The sequence below is a fragment of the Elaeis guineensis genome, chromosome 4 (genome assembly GCF_000442705.2).
Source record: "Elaeis guineensis isolate ETL-2024a chromosome 4, EG11, whole genome shotgun sequence".
Taxonomy (NCBI): domain Eukaryota; kingdom Viridiplantae; phylum Streptophyta; class Magnoliopsida; order Arecales; family Arecaceae; genus Elaeis; species Elaeis guineensis.
In genome coordinates, this window is record NC_025996.2 from 15157261 (window position 1) to 15181611 (window position 24351).

At 37.9% G+C, this 24351-nt stretch overlaps 2 protein-coding genes and 1 non-coding gene across 6 annotated transcripts; 1 reads left to right on the plus strand and 2 right to left on the minus strand.

Moving 5' to 3' along the window:
• Positions 1-16399, plus strand: LOC105043736 (COP9 signalosome complex subunit 7). 4 transcript variants are annotated; one of them, XM_010921418.4, is made up of 10 exons: positions 1-117; positions 210-399; positions 584-659; positions 1427-1515; positions 5810-5899; positions 6882-6926; positions 7028-7098; positions 14759-14891; positions 15138-15246; positions 15998-16399. In XM_010921418.4, exons 2-9 carry the CDS (start codon positions 241-243, stop codon positions 15210-15212), a joined length of 738 nt encoding a protein of 245 aa, XP_010919720.2. In that variant the 5' UTR covers positions 1-117; positions 210-240; the 3' UTR covers positions 15213-15246; positions 15998-16399. The 4 variants fall into 4 exon arrangements, with proteins under 4 accessions (XP_010919720.2, XP_010919718.2, XP_029119980.2 ...); XM_010921416.4 differs by having other exon boundaries at positions 15158-15246; XM_029264147.2 differs by having other exon boundaries at positions 5-117; positions 213-399; positions 15158-15246.
• Positions 10284-10390, minus strand: LOC140857678 (small nucleolar RNA Z103). Its single transcript, XR_012141170.1, has one exon. It is a non-coding gene; the product is annotated as a small nucleolar RNA Z103 (small nucleolar RNA).
• A 4665-nt stretch (positions 16400-21064) lies between the features above and the next one.
• On the minus strand, positions 21065-22449 carry LOC105043735 (ethylene-responsive transcription factor 1). The gene has a single exon (XM_010921411.4). It carries the CDS (start codon positions 22354-22356, stop codon positions 21406-21408), a length of 951 nt encoding a protein of 316 aa, XP_010919713.2. The 5' UTR covers positions 22357-22449; the 3' UTR covers positions 21065-21405.
• Between the last annotated feature and the right edge of the window lie 1902 nt (positions 22450-24351).

Consider the following 24351-nt stretch of genomic DNA (forward strand, 5'->3'; position numbering starts at 1 on the left):
AACGCTAAAACCCCACCGTACGCTTGCCGCTTTCGCCAGCAGGAAGAAAGCCAACCCATCGAGAAGGTGAAACCGAAGTAGGGGGAAAAGAAAAGGAAAAACCCCACTGTCACCGAGGTCGATCCCAATTCCCTCCGCCCTCTAAGTTTAGTTTATAGCTCCAATTCGTCTTTCCATCTAAATTAATGTATATATAAGTTCGTACATAGAAGAAGAAGGAGAGCGCTCGAGGGGAGAGCGATGGATATCGAGCGCAAGCACGCGGAGCTCATCGATCTCTTCGTGAAGCAAGCCGCCGTCCTGGACGGCCCCGCCCTCGCCGGTCTCGTCCTGGAGGTCACCTCACATCCCTCCCTCTTCGCCTTCTCAGAGATACTCTCCGTCCCCAACCTCGCCAAGGTCCAAAACCCTCTCCTGTTTAATTTTCTGTTTTTCTTGGTTTATTTCATTTGATTCTTTTGATGCTTATTTGCTTTCTTTTGACGTGCATCTGCTGTTGGTTATTTCTTTTTGTTGGATTCAAGTAGAGCGGTTGTCTCAGTTTTGGTATTTCTCCGTATCACTAATTTTGTTTGGGATTCAGCTTGAGGGGACCCAGTATTCGTCATCTCTCGATGTGCTCCGACTGTTTGCATATGGTACATGGGGCGATTACAGAAGTAAGAATTCAGTTCTTTGCTTTTTTTTCTTTTTTTGTTCTTCCCATTTCGCAGATGCGAGTGCTGCATTGCTCGTCTAGGGTTCAGGGGGGATTGTTTCACTGTTTGATTTGTTTCCAAGAAACAGTGGTTCTTTGTTAATCATCATCATCATTATTTATAGTTATTATTTATAGAAAGATGGTGTGATACTTGAGATCCTAGCTTTCCAGGTTGGAAGTTTATGAGATGCAATGATGAGGCTTTTCAATCAACTTTTCAAAGGAGTTCACAAGCCTTTAATAAGTTGATCTGCTAATTTTTGGGATTACTCTAGCTACCTTGTTTTGGGTTATTTATGCATATTTAATTGTTAATCATTTAACAGAATGTTACCCTGATCGTGGAGTTTTTCTTCCTTTTGTTTTCACGTTGTAATACTTCACATTACCGATTAGGAAAAAGTGTCCTTTCTTTCTGGTTGTGCTATCTTTGTAGCATCTATCAAAGAGCTTTTTTATATTGACAGACAATCTCTTATCACCTATAGTCATAGATTATTTCACTGTTTTAATTATAGCATTATTTTTTGTAAGCTTTTAAGTGTTTGACAGACTATTGAGCTTTCATTTGTTGATGATCATTTTTATTGTCTGGTATCAAGCAGAACTTTTTCTAGATAAAAGTTAGCAAATTTTATGATGATAATGATGATAAAGAGGATGCCAATTTTGCTATGATTAGTAGAACATTCCTGAAATTTTCTTAGAAAGTTGCACTGATTATAGGTAATGCTGGCTCTCTTCCGGCACTATCTCCTGATCAAGTCCGAAAGCTAAAGCAACTTAGTGTGCTGACTCTGGCTGAGACAAACAAGGTATTTGCATGTGTATATTCATTCTGTATAATGTATTTTGCCAGTTTTAAAGTGCCTTGCTTCTTAGATTCTTGTACACCTTGCAGCCATGGGACTCCAAATACGGAACTGTATGTAGCATCAATATTACAGAATTATGGAATAGGCTTATTTTTTATTAGAACCTCATTTGTAAGGTTTATGTTGTTGGTCAATATTTTCCTATGTTTGACTGTGATATTATTAATTATTTGATGCTTTTTAAAGAATCAGGAACTGTATCTTTGTTTATTGTTAGCTTACAGGTCTGGAACATCCAATATTTTCAAAATTTGTCAATGTCAGGTCAGCTAATCAGAGTTAGATGACCTTGCTACTATTTCTTGGATTGGCAAATTGTTACTTTGTACACTTCATTGTTAATTTGGAAGGTTTATAGGAGTTGCAAACATGATTGAGGTTTTAGTTTTTTTTTTTTGGCTGTTGTTGTATGTACTTTCAAACTTGGAAGTTGGAATGGAAAATATGCCTCTGTTATCAGTTTTGAAAAAAATTAAATACATATGTGAGGCAAATGATTTATTTTTTCAGTGTTCAGTGGAATATTAAATTAGTTCTTTTTTAAGAAAAGGTCTTTTGTTTCCAGCACATCAAGGGAGTTATTTGGAAGAAATCTTTATAGACCCTAGGTTAGAGGGGATAGATCCTATAGACTAAGGGGGTGATTGGATGCTTGGTAAGGCATCCACGGGATTTGAGCATAGGTGGTGGAGGCGAGGAAGGGTTTAGGTTGGGGGGAGGGCCAGTGGGAGAGTTTTTTCTGATTTTAGAAATTTTGATCCACACTTCAAATGATAAGATGGATCACCTTTTAAACTGGGTTGCCTAACTCTTTTCTCCAAGGAAAGCCTCATTGGGAAAATATTCTTCCGGCATCCAAAGACCTCTAATAGGTTTTAAGGTGGATAAGAGGGACTTTGTGGTGAATTATAACTTGCCATTTGAGAACATAATGTCTGTTGTCTTTCTGCATCACCCCTATTGGATCTTGTCATGTTTATCTCAAGATTAGAATTTTGGGATGATGATTCAGACCAAGGTTTTTCATACCGTGCCGAACCGGCCAGTACATCCCGTATCGTACTGGACCGGTGGGGAACCGGCACAATTTGGCCGGTAAATTCGATACACGGCGGTACGGAAGAAAAAAAGAGAGAAAGTGAGAAAGAGAGAGGAGGAGAGGGAGGGAGATGGGAGCCGCCGGAGGCTGACGGTGGTCGGTTGCGGCCGTCGGAGGACTTCCGAGCCCCGTATCGCCCGATAGGACTTTCAAGAGAGCGAGAAAGAGAGAGAGAGCGCTCGGAGAGGGGGCGAGGGACCTATCGGACGGACGGCGCCTCCGTCGCAAAGGCTCCGGTGGTCGGCGAGCCGACGCTGACGGCCTGCGGGCGGTCGAGCGGGCGGAGCCCCTTCGCGGCTCCGCCCTCTTCTTCTTTTTCGAAACAGACGACCGTCTGTTTTGATTTTTTATTTTTTTTGTTTTAAACTTATGAAATCGACAACCTAGTTGTCGACTTAAGGAATTTTTTTAAAAAAATCAAAAATCGTGAAGCCGGCAAACTATTTGCTGGCTTCAATTAAAACTAGGGTTTTTAAAAAAAATTGCGAAATAGGGGCGACGTCCCTGTTTCACGTCCGCAATGCTGCGCGCGTGAACTGCGCTCTCTGATGACCACGACGGCCAGTCGGAGGCTGTCTGGCAGCCCCGCCGGCTCCTTCTCCTCCCTCTTTTTCTTTCTTCCTCTTTCTCTCTCTCTTTCTCTCTTTTTTTCTTCCGGTTCGGGTCCGTTTGCCTTCGTCGGTTCGGTACGGTATGCAATCGTACCAAACCGTACCGCCAGTCGGCCGACACGGCCGGCGGTATCGGTTCGGCATACCTTGATTCAGACTTTTAAGAATAAGTTGCGCTAGTTGAAATTCAAGAATATTGATAGTGGAAAGATGTGAGTCGACATGTTGAAATCTGAATTCTGGGATAATGATATGGACTTTCATTGGCCAAGTAGTCTTAGATCTGCTAGTTCACACCCCTCTCTAGTTGGGAGAGGTCCAAGGTTTGATCCCTCATTGTAGTGTCCTTATTTTATTTCTTTAAAAAAAAATAAAGACTTGTATGGACTTTGGTTGGTAATTATACTTTTTGTGAGCAAGACATCTGAATTGAAATTTGAATATTGAAAGCTAGCACTGAGGTGTTTTCTTTACCTGTAGAAAGAACACCATGTCGTCATGCTTGTATGTTCTATTCTTTAACTGTAACAATTAATAATATAAGTGTAAGAGAAATATTTATGTGCATATAAATACAATTATGTCGGGAGAAGTAACAAAGCAGCATTTTTATTTTTATTCAAAAGATTTGGCTTGTTGATGTGTGCCATATGGCAACATAAAGAATATATATATATATATATATATATATATATATATATATATATAATATAGAGAGAGAGAGAGAGAGAGTGCCCTTCCTGTCGCTTTGATCAGTAGAGCAGGCGAGCAGCCATGTTGCTGTTTCTGTATGCTAGTACTTATGTGTCATTTCCATTAAGGTATATATTATTACTGAAATTGAAATGATATAATAGAATTAATGACTGCTTTATGAAAAGACAACTACATGTAATGAAGATGATCTATGCCACCACTTGCAGATGGTCAAGCTTTTAATTTAGGTTTTTGATGTATATGTCATGTGTACCCATCTTGATTGCAGACCTGTTAGAGCTTGTGCTCTTACTATGTCATCCTTAATCATTTCTATATCCTCAGTGGAGTTGTCCACATAATTAGCCAAGAGGTCAAGGGCATAGTGAATGTCTTTGTAATTTTAACCATACACATAGACAAACTATGAAACCCAAGGGATCTATGGTGCTATCAAAATTCATGAAGCTGTCGCATTCCAAATAGGAACCAAAATTTCATTGCAAGGTTTGGAGCTTAATAAACAATTTAAACTTTGTTTGTAGCTTGACATGCTTTTGTAAAATTCACTGTAATTAATAATTATTTAGTGACAAAAATAAGAGGTCTGTCTCTTCCTATGGCTAGCATGTATTCTAAAGTTTGATTTCTTACTAGTTATATCAGTTTCCATTAGTCATGCTTGTGCATGAGCTAATGTTGTAGCTTGTCAAATGGGAGCTAATATTTTATTGCAATGTGCAAGGTTGTGGCTTTAGTAAGTAATTTGAATGAGATTATGGAAGTCAATATTCTTGCCCTTTTTTTTGGCTACCGCATTGTTCATTCTACTTCCTATTGCTTTTTTACTTGTCATCTATGTATAAACAATCAGTCAAAATGATTAATCTAACAGGAACTTGAGGTATTAGTTATCATCAATGATTGAAGAAATGAAAGAAGGGGAATTAAACTCCAAGTTTTGAATGAAATGATCTGGCTGGAATCACAAGTATCTGAGATAGTGTGGTGGCAGCATCAACTATGAGAAATCTACTGATCCCAGGTGGTATGTGAACAATGAAAGTTGTGAACGATGATCAACAGCTAGGTTTTGATGGGGGCCATCGAATACATGTGAGCTATAAGATCCCTTTATTAGTTGGGGGAAGAATCAGGACCAATTGGATTTTTTGAGGAATGTAACGATGGAGAATTTGAATATTAGATGATATGTGGTTGCTAAACAAGGACCGATCTTTCACCAAGGTACAGAATGTGTTGTCAAATACTCAATATGACTCCATAAGAGATATTTTTGTTTAAATAAGGTATTCTAGCCAATTGAAAGGATTTTTTTGACTTATAGATCATTTCCAATTTTGAGTTAGTGGGTCTTCTAGGGTTCCCTCATTTGGGATACCCAGAGAAGAGGATCAGGCTGGCACTTACGAATGGCTTGATGCATTATGTCCCTTCAACCCTTTGAGTGAAATGTGGCATGCATAAGTTTAGTAACAAAAGATGAGGGAAATCTTTTGTTATTTAGTAATGGATAATTATTTAATAATAATTGAATCGAAGGAACTATGAGATCCGTAGTGTGGCATGCATAAATCTCATTGTAATGGATAATTATTTAGTAACAAAAGATAAGAGCTCCTTTTGTGGCTGGTTAATGTTTTAAACTTTAACCTCATGCAAGTTATATTAGTTTCTAGAATTTATGATGTACCAAATTCTTTCTTAGTGTTGGTCTTTGGGCCAATTGCTTAACCATTCATGTGGGAACTCTTAACCTGAATTGCATTGCATACTGCTAATAGCCGTTAATAATGGTGATTATCAGGTATTGCGTTATAATCAACTTATGCAAGAACTAGATGTTTCCAATGTCAGGGAACTTGAAGACTTTCTCATCAATGAGTGCATGTATGCGGTAAGCATTTTTCCAGGTTGCTTTTCTTCTTTATGTATTTAAGAAATGACCTACAGTCACAAACCATGTACATACGTATGTTCCTTGCTGTGTTCCTTGCTCTGCTATATATGTTTGACCTTTTTTTTCTTCTTTAACATTATTCTTTATGAGCAATCAATGTTTGCTATCCTTAACACAGACATATATTTCCTTTAAGAAACAAGCACAGAGCTATCAGCTTTGTAATCTAGGATCTAAATTAATGGAGAGATAAGTGAACACATATGATAGAGATAAAAATGGTTCCATGAAGTGAGGTTTCGTTGAGGCATTATGTGATTGACACATACCTTGATAACTTAAAGGAAAAACCAATAAAGCAGCAACAAACTTGCAATACTGTATGACTCAAAATATTGGGCAAAAGGAGGGTCCTAGAAAACAAGCTGAATGTATCATGAATAAAAACTGTTGAGAGGATATCTGGTAAAACTAGAAAGGCTAAAATGAGAAATGGGTATATTAGGGGAGTCGTAGGAGTTGCACCAACTAAGACAAAATTGGTGGAGAATTGATTGAGAAGGTGGCTATGCAGACAAAGATCTGGGGAGCTCCTGCAAGGAGTACTAACTTTTGTTGGAGAATGTAGGAACAAGAGGGGAAAACTTGAGGTAAAAGGATGGAAGGCGTGGCATAGGATATGGAAAAGCTTGAATAACATTGGATGTAGCTCTAGTTTTGAGTTATAGGTGAATGGGAATTCATACAGCAGACTGCAAATACTTGGGACTAGGTTAGATGGTTATGGTTATGTATTATGTGAGTTACACCTCATGTTTAACATAGTTTCATATTATTATAAAAAAAAATGCAAATACCTTATTATCCAGAAAACATTGGTATTTGTGGATAATATTCTTCAATGCAAAGTATTCTGCTGAAATATATTTTTGAAGTAATGGGCTTTTTGTTTGCATTTTTGTGGTTCTCATCCTCACAGGGTATTGTTAGAGGAAAACTGGATCAGTTGCGCACGTGCTTTGAGGTTTGAATGACTTGTTGCATACTTGTTGATTAATTGTCTGTTCCTTTTCTTTTCCTTAATGCACAAATAGTAATACATCTTCATTTTGATTTGTCGTGCAGGTCCAGTTTGCTGCTGGGAGGGATCTTAGACCCGAACAACTGAACAACATGATACAGACATTATCAAACTGGTAACTTTTCTTTTTCTTGGACATTGTACAATGTGTCATGTTTCCTGTGGTGGCGTGGCCTCAGTTTATCATCCTGTTTGATTAGTAATATCTTTTCCCATGCTGTCATGTCACCTAATCAGGATGGGTCTTTAAGTGTCAGTTAGTTACATGCTACGTGGAGGAACATCTATTGACATGTCTTAGCAACAAGATGAATGTTTGAATTGTAGCTCTAAATCATGGAATTCATTGAATGCAATTATTTAAACCTAGTAAATATGTACGTGCAAATGCACGTCTTGAGGGACCATTTTTTGATAATCAACCATCCACTCTTAAATTTGGAGATTGATAAATATTTTCATATTTTGAAGAGTGCAAATGTCTCCATTGATAAAATTTAAGGGTTCAAAAACCTAAAACGATGTGGAATATGTAAAGTTGGAGGACCTAATTATATAACTTTAAAAGTTTAGAATATTAGAATTGGGAAAAATATTTTATAACTTTTCAATCAGTTATGGAATATGTGTAAATGTTCATATATTAATGCAAATTTAATATGATACATTTACGTGCACAGTTTTAGTAAAATCGTCACCGTGTTTTGGGCCTAGTAAAAATATAGGTGCCAACACACATTAAGATGGAAAGTGTAAAACATATTTCAAAAAAACAGTATGTAAACTCTTGGATACTTACACAGGGGTGCATAGGTTCTGCATGCTCATGTTTGCTAATATCAGTAAAAATAATTCTAAAACCAATACATCTGACTTTTTAATCAATGGATTCTTTGTGGTACAAACTATTGAAGTATCCTAAAACCTGATTTATAGAATATTCAAAGTGCAAATGTACATAGGAGTTTCTAATTAAAAGGACCGATTCATCTGGTAGACATTGACTCATGACATTTGTATTTGATTATCAACTGGCACAAAGGGATATATTAAATGGCATAGATAATACATCTATTTCTACAATCATCAATCAAAATGAAGACTCAAGAAATGCTATCTCCTACATAGTATATAATTATATATAGCTTTTTTTTTTTTTTTTCTTGTGTGAATTGGGGCTTGTCTTAGCGGTCGCACACCTTTGCTTGGCAATTGGAGGTTGTGTGTTTGATTTGCCTATCTCAAACGTATGTCTTGTGAAAGAAACACCTCTCAGGACTGAAAACGGATACAGATCGAATACCATCATATCCATATCCATATTTGTTTTGTTTGATGAATATAAATATGGATACGGATATTATTTGGATGCAAAAATTCATATCCGTATTTATTTTAAACGGATAGGGATGCAATTCAGATACTGGAAGTATGGATATAATTATGGATGTTACTTAGATAATTAAACTTTATGACTACAGAATCATAGATATTACTAAATAGATGATAAATCAAGTTAATAATATATTTATCTAATTGTATATTTTTCTTAAAAATTAATAAAAATTATATAATATTATATAGGATTACATATAGATTTGGATATTCGGATACGGATCGGATAGTTGTCTATCCATATCCATATCTTTTTTTTTTTAACGGATATGGATATGGATACGGATATTAATCGGATCCTCAAATTTCTATCCATATCCAGATTAATTCGGATACGAAAATGGATCCGAATGGATAATATCCATACCACCTTCACCCCTAACACCTCTTGTACCCCCTAAACCACATTTTGTGCTCTTGTACCTTGGGATCATCAACTGCTGCATCACCTACACCAAACAAGATAATCATTATCTTAGGATGATGGTTACACACCTTGATCCTAGACCAAGGTTATGACTTCTCTTTCTTTTTTCTATTTATTTATTTGAAGATATTAAAAACTATGGCTAAATATTTTTAGGAATTTATTTTTATAAAATACACCTAACTGTATTTAAATCTTTATGCATTTCCTTTGAATTGATTAGTTGCACTACCTGAGGATTATTTCCATAGGAATCCTGTAATTGCTTGAACTGGGTCATATTTGCCCATGTCCATTTCCTTAGATGAGATAGCTTCACAAATGCAATATATCAATGTGAAGAAATTTCCAGGCATGTGTTTGCAAGGGAACTTAGCACTCTTTTCTTTTCTATAATAATTTTGTAATAGTATGCATTATTATGGAGTAAGGTTGGAGTACAATAATATGACTTTATCATTGATAATAATTGATAAGTATTTTGGTTTTTTTCTGGATTCATGCTTTAGTCAAAATATATTGAAAGAAAAATACAGGACTTGATAAACACACAGAACAACAAAAAGAATGTTCAAGTGACCATTAATTAATCTAGAAATTATGTATAACCGTCTGTATTATCACATCTAACAACAAAAATAATTTATAGCATAATTATTATATTTAAAAGTTCATGCACGGCATTATTGTATCAGTTTAAAAAAAAATACTTTATGGTATGTATCATTAGATATAATTATATATACAAAAAATTATAAGATACGCTCTCAAAAACAACAGTTTGGGGATACTATGGCAATAGGCTTATGAAACTACAAAAGCTTTAGCTTTGACTTTTCATCCTAATGCATCAAGCTGTAGTTGGGGTGTCGCAAGTTTCTTTAATGGGATCATGATGGTTGACCACTCTCTCAAGAAATAGTTAGAATGCTGTGCTTTAGATATCAAACTAAGATCTGGTTCTAACTTTTGATGAATTAATAAGATGGGAAATTCTTCATTGTACAATATACTTTGGAGCTATTTTATGGTGCATGGTTTTATCTGTGAAGGAAAGGGACCAAGTTCCATCTGGACAGAAAGTTGGGATTGAAGAGGTCTTAGATTCACAACAAAGATTGTAGAGAAGATATGTTCTCAGTTCCATGTTAGAAAGTATTAATTATGGGATCTAATGTGCTTGGCTAAGATGATCATAAAGGTACCTGTCCAAATTTAAGATGAGTCATTGGACCAAAAAGATAATGCTCAATCTCAAGGTACTGGTATTTTATAAGTTTTACCTCCTGATCCTTTACCAACGACTATATCATATGAAATCCTGATCGTGAATTCACAGAATCTCACAATATTTGCAACTCATCAAACATATCGTCTTAAACCATTGACAGTCATCCTTAGAAATTTTATTAAAAGGAAAGAAAAAGAGAGAGAGTTTAAAAAATTCTAACATCAGTTCAAGCTTGACGTTGGAGGATAAGGATCAGAATCTCTGGCTTGATTTCTCTTCAGACAGAGAACTAAAGAAATAAAAATGCAATCATAATCATAATCGATCATCTGGAGAAAGGATCATCACCTCCCTAAAATCTCCTACTCATCCCATCAAGACTAATAACTATCAGATTCATTAAAAAAAATTGTAAAAAAGGAACTAAAAGAGCTGGAAAAAAAAAAAACAAAAGAGGAATATATCCAGAACTGTGAATGAAGAATTGGTGGCTAAATTAGGAGAAAAGCAGACGATAGAGAGGAGTTTAGTGTTTGACTATGCAATGGTGTGTTTGACCCATATGCAGCGCCATGAGATCCTCCACCAGCAATCAGCTATCAGATTTATGCAGAGATTTTAAAGCTTTTATATGTTTGGGAAACTTTTCTGGGATCAATATCAAGTACGACAGCTATGAGATCCTCCACCAATGATCAGCTACCTGATGCAGAGGTTTTAAACCCTTTATAGGATTGCGAAGCTTCTGAGATCTGTATCAGATCAAAGCTGTGAAGTTTTTAGAGTCTTATGAGGATTGGGAAGCCTTCTGAAATCTTTATCAGATCAGTACGTGAAAGTGAGGTTTTAGAATTTCTTTATGAGACTTCAGATGGATAGGATTTGTTCGTTTAGATTTAAGGGTCCAGATCACTGCTGGACAGAAATTATTGACACTTTTATATTGTATGGATGATCTTAACCATCAAACTTTTATTGACACTTTCATATGTAACTGCTCACATTTAAAGTCAAATCTGATTATGTGCTTATAGTAATTAGGAGATCAAACTGCCTAGAATAGTGTTAGTTGTATGTTGTTTCATGATGTTACTGTAGAAAACTTTAGTGTCTATATCCAGCTGTCTGTTGATAATCTGCCAATAGTATTTCTTCCAACTTTTGCATTGATTGTTATTGTTGAGCAACAAAGCCTACTTGGATCGCAAAAGAAACAGAAGTGTGGTAGGGTTACTAGAGATGATTGGTCTGATATTCCATCAGAGTTATGAAAAAAGTGCTACAAATGTGACTTAATCGAAAAGGTTTAGTAGCAGAAAATTGAGAATAATTGGAATAATAAAATAGTGAATCAAAAACAGCAGCATCAAATCCCAATTTATAGTACTCAAGACAATTATTTGGGACTGTGCTTTGGAATCAAATATAATGACCATATTGCATGTGCATTCAATCAAACACGTGCATTACTTTCACCAAATACTTTTATTTGCTGTGAGTTTTATATGCCAAATGTACTTAGTCATGTCAATATTTAGAAATCCCTTTTCTGTATAGAATATTTTAAGAATGTTGATTGTTTCAGAAAAATAGATTCCTTTGGTTTTATGAAAACAACATAATCTTGCTAGTATGCATATTAAAGATGTCCAAGAACCCTGCGTTTTCAACCTTATTTATTTATTTCAGTATAAAATACTTATCAAACTATTTATTTAATGTTTTCTACATGTTTTCCCTCATTTGAAGATTTCATTTTTATATAAAATCTGATATAAACATCTATAACATCTTTCTTAGTTTGTATAAACTTTCCATGAATTTAGAGGAGTGGTTGAACAAGTTTTACAATTCTGCATTTAATTTGGAACCAACAAACGAAGTATCTTTGAACAACCTTGTCTTCGATTTGAAAGAAATATGTTGCAAAATTAAATGCACTTAATTTTGGAAAAGCTAGCAAAATTCCATATTTATAAACCAATCTTAAGGTTTTTGATTGATAATGAAGGCCATTTAACTTTATTGATAGGAAGCTAGGATAATAGGATCAAATATAATGCAAAAACTAAATTATATGATTATGATGTTGTGATGTAACTTTCAGTTTTTTTGTTACTTATTCGGCACAGTAGAATAGAAAAGTTACAGTGTAAGCGCATACTTGAAAGGGGAATTAGGATGTGAAGTGCAAGTTCATCGGATATTGCTTAAGAAGGGACTTGATTGCATAATAAAGGAGGATTAAAGCAAAAACTCTTTGCTTGTTTCAACAGTAAAATATAAAAGTTATAGTGCAATACATATGAAGTGTGAGTTAATGGCATATTGCTTAAGAATGGACTTGATTGCCTAAAAGGGATGATTAGAAAAACAAAAGACTTTTTGCTTGTTTGGCACAGCAAATACTTGAATGTTGTGTTGGGATGTGGAGGTGTGGATTCACAGGATATCACTTAAGAAGGGACTCGATTTCTATAATGAAGGATGCTTAAAACAAAATCTTTTCTGTGAAGATCTTACTAGATTTGTAATGGGTTTCAGATTGGATAGCCATTGGAGGTCATCTATGCATTTCTTCCTAGTTCCTTTTTTTTAAAAAAAATAAAAAAGGATCACTGGGATTGATCTTTCAGGTTTCATGATTAGTTATTACCTTTAATATGGCTTCGGACCATGAATATAAGAAGCAAATTCTCAGATTTTTCATCATCGATTTGCATAATAGAATAGTTGACCCTCAATCCATGTCGATCATGAGTATTCAAATGTAGGTTTTGTATCAAGATGGACCCATGAATGTCAGCTAGGACAAGTGTTAAATGCTTACAGGAGAAAATAGCACAGCGTCAATAAGGTTGACTCACAAAAATCATGATGTCTTATTGTTCATTTAGTGATTGAAAAGGCTATAAGCCACCATTTTTGAGCTCAAGGATAACATTTTTCATGCTGCTTTAGTTCAGTCTTCATTAGAAAGTCAAGATCAGGTCAATATATGAGCTTAAACTCTTTGTAAACCCTGTAATAGTGTTTAATATCCTGGGGATGTGGAAAAAGAAGGTATGTAGGTAGAAAAGACGGTCATTAATGAAGTTAACCGTGCCTAATGTTCTCCTTCATGAATGAAGATAAAGAGAAAGATACAAAATGGCTGAAAGATGTACACACTGTCTTGAAGAGAAATGGAACAATCTTGACATTAACACAACTTGATTCATCAAAGGCTAATCAAATGTTTTAAATTATCACTTGCCACACCTATGGTGGTTACAAGGGGCTTGATATGGTTCTTATACCAATGTATGGTACATCTGCTACTTTGCCTCCAGCAGTGTATTTTTGGTTTAGGAGTGTACGATGCTGACTGACCTATCGTCACTTAGCTACCGGTACAGGGCCTAGTCCCGAGACTGAAATTGTGGGCTAGAATTTTGGCTTATTCAGGATCTTTTGCTGAATTTGACCTAATTAGGATTCTATAGTTATCACATAATTATTACATTTTGCATAATTATTACAGTTTGCTAAAACTCATAGTTGGTAATTTTAGTAGATTTTTATAGGCAATTAATTAGTGTCAATTGCAGCCTAGCTTTCAAGTGTTGTAACATGATATCCATGAGTTTAACATTAGACTCTTATGTTTTTTATGTAGACTAGCTTCAGTTTGCCGTATTAGAATTTCTTAAGCTGTGGAATAAGGGGTGAGAATATGTCAATTTGTCCCAAAGAATTCTAGTTGGCTAGGTATTTTTCATCAAAACTTAATATTCAGATGTAACTACAATCAAGATTTTTGATAGTTGCAAATGAGATCCAAATCCACTTTGAAACATTTAATTCAGGGGTTTGTTCAGTCTGACTTTTGCATCCTCCCAAGGGTTAAGGATGTCTCGTCTCTTCTTTAGTTGTTTGGTATGTTTGTGATGAATAGTAATACACTTTTTCCATGATTGCTTGCTATCGTCAGCTATTAATTACGGTTCTGTTTTCCTTGAATAGAAATTGATCGCTTATTCAGAAAGCTTTAAAGTAGTTCCCTCTTTTGGTAATGATGAGGATCCCTTGGCTTGATTGTGTTCATTGAAGACTTGCTTATGAACAAGTGCTTATGAACAAGGGACGCTCCAACTTCCTCTTCAAATCAGTGTGTTGAAAATAGATGCCACTTGCATTTTCCTTCTTAGATGGAAAATTCCTTCATTTTGTTCAAAACTTCAAATCACCATATGTTGAAGTTCTAGTTCTCTTTGATTATGCTGCATTGCTAAATATTTTTCACTAGGGTAATGGAATGCACCATAACCTAGTACATCCACTAGATGCTGATTTGGTCTTATGAGCTATGGTGCCTACTTTTGCAAATGAAATGACATTCAGCTGGCTTATGTTAGGCCTTTTGCATGTCAGATCCGATCAACTTATAATCAAATGAAATGTTACATTCTTTCGTATTTGTGAAGTGTTTTTACAACATACTACTGCTCCATCCTTTGGATCTTGTCTCATTGGCAAGGGTGGTTCTGATTTCACTGCGAAGAATAAATCTCTCTCTCTCCTCTCTCCTCTCTTTCTCTCTCGTTTCTAACTGATTCAGTATTTATCTTGGTTTCACTTTGTGGAAGCAGAACTTGTCATGCTTTTTCATGTTGCTATTTCATGATTTAGAATTCATTAATTATGATGTTTTGCTTCCATCTGTGGATGAATACCCTACAGGTTGGACACTTCAGATAATTTACTTTATTTAATTCAAGAGAAAATCAAGTGGGCTGATACAATGAGTGAGGCAACCAAGAAACACCGCAAGGAAATTGAAGACAAGGTGGAAGAAGTGAAAAAATCTCTCAAGGTGAGTTTGATGTTCTGAATACATGTATATTTCTTATTAGCTGTTGACAGATATAGTACATGCTGTTTGTCCAAATGTGCTAGAGTCCAAATCCACATAAAACTTGTCTGCTTTTGTATCATTATTTTGCTTCTTTCATGTCGTTCATGAAAATCATGCAAAACTGCACACAAAAGCATGTAGTAACTAAACTGCTTATCAAAGATGGGCAATATTGGTCGATGTGTCTTACTTACTTGGTGGCAGAAGCTGAACACTTTAAGCAGGCAGACATGGACTTACGAGGCCATGAGGACATGTTCTCTGAACATGGAGGATTGATGGACTATGAAGAGGATCGTATCCGACCCAAGAGGTAATGTGTAATCTAATAAATGTCATGCAAACTGTGCATTATTTTGACATCTGTGACATTTTTTATGTTAGTGTCCGTATTCATGAGCAACATGTACATCAGCAAGACATCTGTGACATTTTTTATGTGAGTGTCCTTATCATGAGCAACATGTACATCAGCAAACCTGACCACCCATAACCATGCCAGTTTATGGCTGAAATTTTCATGCATCTGTGGTCAAGACTAATTTTTTGCTACCAAAATCATTATATATTGTGATATCACATGAATGATAGCAACAACATCTGATGTGACGGTAGCATTATTCCCGTCTTTCAACTTGAGTTGGCGTGCCATGCAGCTTAAGATATCCTGTGGTGTCTGTATGCATGATTTCAGGCCATAATCAGTAAACCTTTTTTCATTGCATCTGTTTTATGTCACTGTCCAGACCCCAGACACTTGACCAGATCTTCACTCTCACATGCTAACATGCGGAGAGTGACCCTATGCCTTTGGGCTCTCCTTGCTTTAATTATTCGTGGAATTTATCAATTTTTGTTTCTTTTTCGCTCTGGTCAAACCAGCATGTCATCAAGTTAGCAAGTATATGTGGCCCACTGTCCTAACTTTCTCTTCAACTTATCTTAGCCATCCAGATTTTTATATTATCACCATCACATGTGCTTGTTAGCCAGTTAAACATTATTCTGTCAACATTGAGTGGCTTCTTATTGCATGGACTTCTCCCCTCTTTTTTGCATTGCAGGAGGCGGCAACCAATGCCATAGAAGGAGAAATTTACGAGTTGGCCTGTTTCAAGTGGCTCACAGGATTAACTTTTTCCTTCGGATCAAAGATGTTCTACCGTCAATCTGCCTGTTTTATCTCTCTCCGATGGTGGTTTCAACCATCTGCATAGCGAGAAAAAGTCGTGCACCTTGAACTCATTCAACAACTTAGTGCATTTCTTTCATGCATTATTTGCAGAAAGAGATTGCTGGTACATGATACATGGGTATCAGATATTTGATTCTTTTTGTATCTGGGGACATGTATCTTGTTTTGAATCATATTCTCCAGTCAACCGTCAACATGGATATCGAGCTCACTCCATGGTCTCTGTTAGGGGCTCGTGCGTAGACTATATATACCCTCTGCATTTGTCCTCCATGGGCCTCGTTTGTTGCAACCATCCGATGGTTGCATGGATTTGACCAGGACCTCAGCCGGGGAATTCTAAATAGAATCTACCGCAGGGGCCCCGCGTCGTGTCGAAGCACGACTCTGTCGTCGTGCCAGATTGAAGCGCCAACACTTTCCAAAGCAGCGGCTCATGGTGTTGGAAAGCAGGGCGTGGATTCTGCTGCCCCAGGTAACTGCAACGGAGCACTATGACAAGAGACCGGTCCACCCTACTTGAATTATGATGAGAAAGACTTTGAAGTCTCGGCCTTATTTTTGAACAAGAAAAGATTTTAGGTTCTGCCGGTGTGGGTTTTGAATGCTAGTTTGGAAAGTCGAAAAGAGGTGGAAAAGAGATCTTGTATTAAATCTATGGGTAGATTTTATTCCAACCCTCACGTGGATTTGTCCTCAACGATTACCTTTTTTTCCTCTTGTGCCTGAAGGCGGTCCTTGTCAATACAGCTTGGTCGGGGACCATCAATATCTTCAGACATTACAATCCGTTAATTAAGATTTAAGCAGATAACTCATAATAATTTTTTTAGTCCTGGGGCATGCGGCCACTACGTAGGAGATCATGATAAATGATTGCAGTCGGTGGATTTAGGGCCATTAGGTATTGAATAGCTTGGTAGGTCCTGATATAGATCGGTGCATATGGATGGGTGTTAGTTAAGAAACCAAGGAATCACGAAGGATGTGATTCTAAAAGCATTTCTTCTATGTTCTGGATGGATTAGCTATTGAACATTGTGAGTGGCAGAATAATATTCCATTCTATGACGATACAACCAGCCATTTGATGTGAAGAAAAGATGTTCCATGATATTTTAGTTGGCGGGGACAAGGATGAAACAGGTGGCTGAGAATAATTTACTCTAATGAGGATAAGTAGTATGAATGAGACCATGGACTTTCACGATGACCAATTTGCATTTGCTGCACCGTGATGGGTCCACTGTTGCATCCTATTGCAGTTACGAATCGAGAGGAGTGAGATTATGAGGATAGGAGTAGATTAATCCTGCACTGTCGGTTTCCACTTGGGTCTTTTATAAAGTCTATGATAAACCACTGTTCCACGCCTCGTTTGGCTGTTCGGATCAGAGAGTTCAGCAGGATATGAGACACATACCAGTTGTCAACAAGAACCAAATATTAGACTTTCTCCAAATCAGTACTCGATGAACAAGAAATTTTTGTGGGTGCTACGTTGGGCATCATTGTCATTTTTTTTCCCTAAAAATTTTGAAAAACAAAAATTTTATCTCTATTTTTTAGATTTTTGATGATAGAAAATATGTTTCATTTTCTCCCCTTTTTTATTTTATTTTTGTAAAATAGTGGTCACTGATGAGAGAGGGAGGGGGGATGGGGCCAGCAATGTGATCGGGAATAAGAGAACTCGATGTTGGATGAAGAGACGGTTGAAAGAGCAGTAAGAAAAAAGAAAGTGAAAATGGGGCCAACAATATGATTGAGGATGAGGGATAGCTCAATATCAGACTCAGAGATGGTAATAAGATTCGAGGAGCTGATATGAATGAGGGTAATGGGGCCAAGGATAAGGTTGAATGAGGGCAATGTAAGGTTGAATGAGGGCAATGGGGGCAAGGGTAAGATTGTAAGGTTGAATGAGGGCAATGGGGTCAAGGGTAAGATTGGATAGAAGAAGCGAGGTTGTGAGGAGAAGGGTAAAAATCTATTTTCAAAAAAGTTAGAACTGAAAGTTTCAATTTTCACTTTTTTAACAAATAATAGAAATATTTTTTTAATACAATGAAATATAAATAGGATAATCAAATATGTTTTTCATATTAGATTTCATATTTTTATTTTTTTTTTAAATAAGAAAAAAAAAGACCAAGCAAGCCCTTAGTGCACCACACTGTCGGAATCCTTAGTCTTCTATCTATATCAAGACTCTTCAATAGCTTCTTGTCCTACAACCCTATCATACACAAGAGTGGTATATTTTACTTTTAGTATTCGAATGTATCTGTTTCTTTCTCTTTCTCTATATACATACGTGCGCGCGTGCACACAGATAGACAGAGAGAGATTTGGCTACACTTGAGTGAATCTTTATTTAGATCCAAATTAGATAATTTAAATAATATATAGATTAGAAATCTCTAAATCATATAATTTTTGGTATATAAAAAATTTGAGATAGTAGATCATATTTAAAATCTATTCACAGGCCAAGCAGCTTACCTAGCTAACCCAACTTTGAAGCCTTTTGGGTGAGCACGAGCCTGAATTTTAAGCTCAAGGGATCGAGCCAGGCCTAAAATTTAAGCATGCCTGTTAAACAGGCTAGGTGTTAAATTTTCACTCAAGCCTGATCCAACCTAACTTAGATATCAATATAATATATTAAATAGTACTTAACATGTGATCCAGTTCACTTTCCTTCAACATCAACACACTATTGAATAGCCCATTTCATCAGACCAATTGAGGCTAGGGTTGGTGAGCGGTGGTCTATCCACCGGTTATGGAAATTGGGGAGAAGGAAAGGGGTTAACTTCTCTCCAATATCTACCATCGCCTCCTCTTCAAGATTGCCATTTGTCGGTCCAGTGAAATCTCTATCGTTACTATATTATGACTCCACCCCCTACTCCCATTCTCCAATAAGTCATTAACCATCACAGCTAGTCATGCTTGTTCTTGTAGTTGGACCCCCCAATCCAAGTAACAAACTTCTTTGTTTGCCACCGTTCAGCCTCATCCAAATGTCCCCAATGGCAATGCAGGTCAACTAGTCACCCTTAGCCTTACCATATCTATTGTCAGTGAAGCCCTTGGGAATTTAGTACATTTGATGATGTCATGACACATCTAGTGACGACAGCATGTCTCCCCACAAACTTTGAATTCCCACATCAACAATATGAGAAAGAACATCAATGCTTCACAAAACTCTAATCTCACTATTACCATCTCCTCCACCTACCCAAGACAGGTAGGAGATGTTGGCTTGGACCTCAATGGCTTAGGTTTGCAAGTGAGAGTTAAGGCTGGCAGATAGCAGGAGGTCAACTTGGGTGGAGCTCAAAGAGTAGATGAGGATGAAGCGGGCATCGAGGCAGCCGAAGTTCATGGCTCGATCCAAAATTCGAAGCCTAAGTAGCAGGCTCAAGTTTGGCAGATAGATTGAAGATTTGGCCAAACCGGCCCAAGCCTCACTAAATTAAGTGGGATTTTGGATTGAGCCCAATCTAAACTCGGCCCAGTCCATCCATTGAATAGATCAAATCATATTCAATAGCTTGAATATTAAGTTGGAATTCCTATTATCCGATCTAGATTTGACAAAATTTGAGCGGACTTCGCTTGAGCGTAATCAACTCTATCTCCTACATATGCACACAGATACATCTATCCCTTTACCTTCACTCATCTTCATATGGAGTGAGGCTCACTTCGCAAAGAAAGGGAGCCACTTGAACCCAAAATTTCTTGTTGCTAAGTAGGGAGGTTGGAGTATCAGACTCACTAGACTTACATGACTCTTGGATGCTCAATAGATTAACTCGTTAGCTCAAGGATTAAGAGAAACACAACATTATCAGTACATAACAATTTATGGAACCTTTAACTTGACGGTCAGAAAACCTCAGAGCATCTAGCAGATTCATTATTCCATCAGGAAAGAATCAAGATGCCCCAACCTCCTTATTTTGGACATCAATGGTCTTGATGATCACATTGTTTACTTCTAGTTCACATACAGATAAATGTAAAGCGTAACTATGATCCGCCTATTCTAAAAGTGCACCCAGCAACGACCTGCTCAGCATTCCCTATGTGAAAAATATAAAAGAATATAGCTACCACATGTCTGTATATTTAACACCGAGAAATTTACAAGAACTAAAGCTACCAGATGAGTCAATCAGAATTACTTTATGCCAAGGCTTTCTAAATGCCGTTGCTCTCTCCTGAAACTCCGAGTCTGCATCTGCGTTCATACTCGCCCCTGATTCTGGCTGCCAAATATGTAACATCAACGCCACCTGGAATTGCTTATATTTCTCAAAGTATATGCTGGACTGTTTGACCAATCCGAGCATTTACATATATTTATTATGTGGGGTCCATGGAGCCATTGAAAAACTTAATATGGGAGAGGAGAAAGAATAGTAATCCGATCTCGGGCATCTACCATTGTATTCATAATGATTGCCAAACAATCGTTGTGAAAGAAGATTTTTTATATTTATATAACAGATTTTATGGTAGATTACAAAGTAAGAGAATTTGCATCTTCTATGATTTTCATGAGAGGTGCAAGAAACGACAACAAATCTTGCCATCAAAATTATTTAAATTTTAATAATATTTTATCAATTATTTTATTTATTTATGTCCTTGTTTTATGCATATTATTTTGAAGTAAAACTTCTGGATACTTGAAAAATTCTATCCAGTTCAATGCTCTCAGACTTCATTCCCAAAGTTTTGCTGGCAATTCAAATGCTAACATTATATTGAGTTTGAGAATCAAATAGATAGAATGCTCAAAGCTGTAATAGGGACCTTATTTTTTTTGGTTGAGTATGGTGACCTCATTCATTCCATCCTTGCAACCCAAGTCTATCTATACAAAGATCCTCCAAGTAACCTTTTCAAAAATACCTTCTAGAAATGGAGCCTTTATTAAAGAATAAAGTGGATCACCTAGAACTCTTATTATAGTTTACACAAAAGAGTTTTAAGGTTTTCACAAATCACATAAGACCCCCAAAGTCAATTCACCAAATCTTAGAAATAGATATTTTCTGTCATGCCCAAAGTAGAAGAGTTGCAGCAAAGCAGGCCTTCCGTTAGTCTCTTTTTCCACTGCCTTCACCGTCTTATCATTTTTGCCCCCAAAGCTTTCCAGTATTTGCCCAACCTTTTATGACATCCGAAAGCTATTGTTCTGGCCGCTAATTACACACATCCACGCTTCTTCGCCTTTTCTACCACCACCACCAATTAACTAACCAAAAGCTGACCGACACGTGTAAATTGGACGACAGGCCCAACCGAGAAACTCTCCGTCCGGTTCCCGAAACCCAGACCGGCCTGCGCTTGAACCGGAACCGGAGAAGAAGAGAGAGGCATGGGGGCCGCCGCTACCGGAGGCATCGCCATCGCCATCGCCATCGCCGCCGCCGCGGCCTCCCCTTTCTTCCTCCTCTTCGGCGACGCCTTCGCCGACGAGGAAGACGACGACGACGAGGGGGAGCGGGGAGAGGAAGAGGCGGAGGAGGTGGAAGAGGGCTCCGGCGAGGCCCGCTTCGACGGAGACACCACCGCCGGTGCCGCGGCCGCCTCCGAGCCGATCCGGAGCGGGAAGTTGAGGAGCGCGCGGGAGCCGCGCATCCGATAGGCAGCTTTGTCGTAGGCGATGGCGGCCTCCTCCGCCGTTTCGAACGTCCCCAGCCAAACCCTCGCCCCGTTCTTCGCCGGATCTCGGATCTCCGCCGCGAACTTCCCCCACGGCCGCTGCCGCACCCCTCTGTAGTGCTTCCCCTTCGCCGGCGCCGCCGGCGCTGCCGGTGCCTCTGGCGCGGGCTGTGCCAGAGGCACCTGAATCGCTAGCGCCGGCGTCGGCGGAGGCAGCTCGGTAACGGGCTCCGATTTGACGACAACGGCGGAGGCGGTGACGGGACCGGCTTCGGGGGAGGGGTTCCAGCCGTGGGAGTAGGCGTCCCGGAGGGCGCCATAGACGACCATGTCGTCGGAGTCGTCGAGGCGGAAGGGGAGGTCACCCCACTGGGCGGCGACGAGGCTGCCAAAGCTGCAACTCCGGCAGTAAACGGAAGGTGGAGTCACCGCGGAGGACGGGACCCCGGCCGAGGGGGCGGGGTCATCGAGGAGGTGTTGGCGGACAAACTCGAGAACGGCCAGCTCCGCCCCGGGGCTCGGCTCCTGCGGGTACATTTCTGCTCACCGCTGTTGAGGATAAGAGGCGACTCTGAGGTGTGGAGTGGGTTGGAAGTCGGAAGGTGAGCAGAATTCTGGAAAGGAGCGGAGAGGAGTGAAGTATTTATATACGGGAGTGCGAGTAGGGTGAGGGTGGGGTAAAGAGCCCGTGCTTCCATGAAATTTCGTCAGTGCAAGCACGTGTTGGAACTACAATTTTTTAATTATTGTAATTGCTTCTTGGTAAAGTGATTTTTTTTTTAAAAAAAAATTGTTTGTACTGTTTTTGTTCAATTGGTTTGGTGTTGTAATTAAAAGGAAGGGGGCGAAGGACTCATGGAAACGTGACGTCACGAGTGAGGTCGTCAGCGGCGCGCCATGTCAGCCTAGGCTTTGTCGTTACTTGGGTCTCCTGGTCAAGACTTGGCCGTTGATTTATTTACTCGCCGCTTTCATCGGCAGTCGGAAGCAGCGAAGAAACTGGTGGAAGAAAGAGCCTACCACATAATAAATCCGCTGTAAGTTTGTTTGTTTCTTTTTTCCCCGGAGAACCAAGGCCGAGTGGAGATTTCATCATCCTTCATCAATAGCAAATTAGATTTTCTTTTTTACTGTATGTTTGGTTAAATGTTGTGATCAAATGTCACATATTTGAGCCCCACAATTAGGTCCCTATGCTAGGTTTGTGAAATTGTAGCTTGCTAGGACAAGACCTTCGATGCTCTCTCTCAATGTGAAAAATGAGAAGGCATTGGGGTCACATCCAAATCTCACAAGGAAAATAAGAGATGACATCGGACGCTATCTGCTACAGGTTGCCATACTTTCTCTGTATGGATGTGTAATTTTCAATTCACATGCATTTCTCTACATTCATTTTAACAATTTTCCATTAGAATTCCCATGTACGGTTCATTTGTGATAGCTGTGGTTTAAATGACCAACAACTTGAAAATAAGAGGAGGTAATAAGTTCACTCTTTGGAGCACTTCAATATGTGATTTTTATGGATGTAGAACTAGAGGAAGCAGAGCTTGAGATACTAGCTAAATATGCAAAAAGAATGTGCGAGGATTTGGATACAGTAATGTCTGGGGAGCCAAGCACAATAATAGTATGAGCAAGCTGACGCATAATCGAAGGGACAATAGAAGCCTGGAATGCAATCTAAGATTAATTTTGTAGTCCAACCATGAGTGAATATGAGATAACAATGTTTCACATGGCTAGCTAGTCTGTTAAATTTCATGAGCATAGATTTAACGAGGTTGGATTCACTAAAATTCTAGAGTCTATTTTGATGAATACAATTTATTTGATATTCAAGATCATGTCTCATAAATATATATTCGTCTAATCTATCTGTTCAATAACAAATCAGATGAAACATTTATATTATATATAATCTATACTTCATCCAATGAAAACTTTGCAAAGCAAAACTACAATCGGCTGAATTTCTTACAATTATAATTTTTTTGTTTGCAAATATAATATTTTTTATTTTGTGCAACATAAGAAGAATTCCATTGACTTCCCATGTCACTTGTCCATTCATATTTGTCTACTAGTTAAACATCTTACATAACATACATTCAAAATCTCTAAAAACAAAGGTTAAAACTTGTTCAATTTTTTGATAAAATTACTAAATTTTATAAACTTGAATAACTGATTTAAAAATCCTTCAGAACTTCTAAACAAAATGGATCAAGGCCGTACAAAAATGTCTCATTCTTTTTTCTAGCTAAAAATATAATGGAATAATTTTTTATTTTTCTATTTAATTGATATCAGCTCTCAAAAAAATATCTCCATTAGGATAAGAGGAGGAATTCCAACCATCAGCAAACGGACACCAATGCGAGGTCAGAAAGCCGGCGAGGAATTGGCGATGACAAGTGGGAAAGAAAGATGCAATGTTTCTGGACGACTTGGAAGGATAAGGTGAGGTAATGGGGGGACCACCACCACCGCCACCCCGCATACATCGCCCCTCTCCCCCGTTTGAGT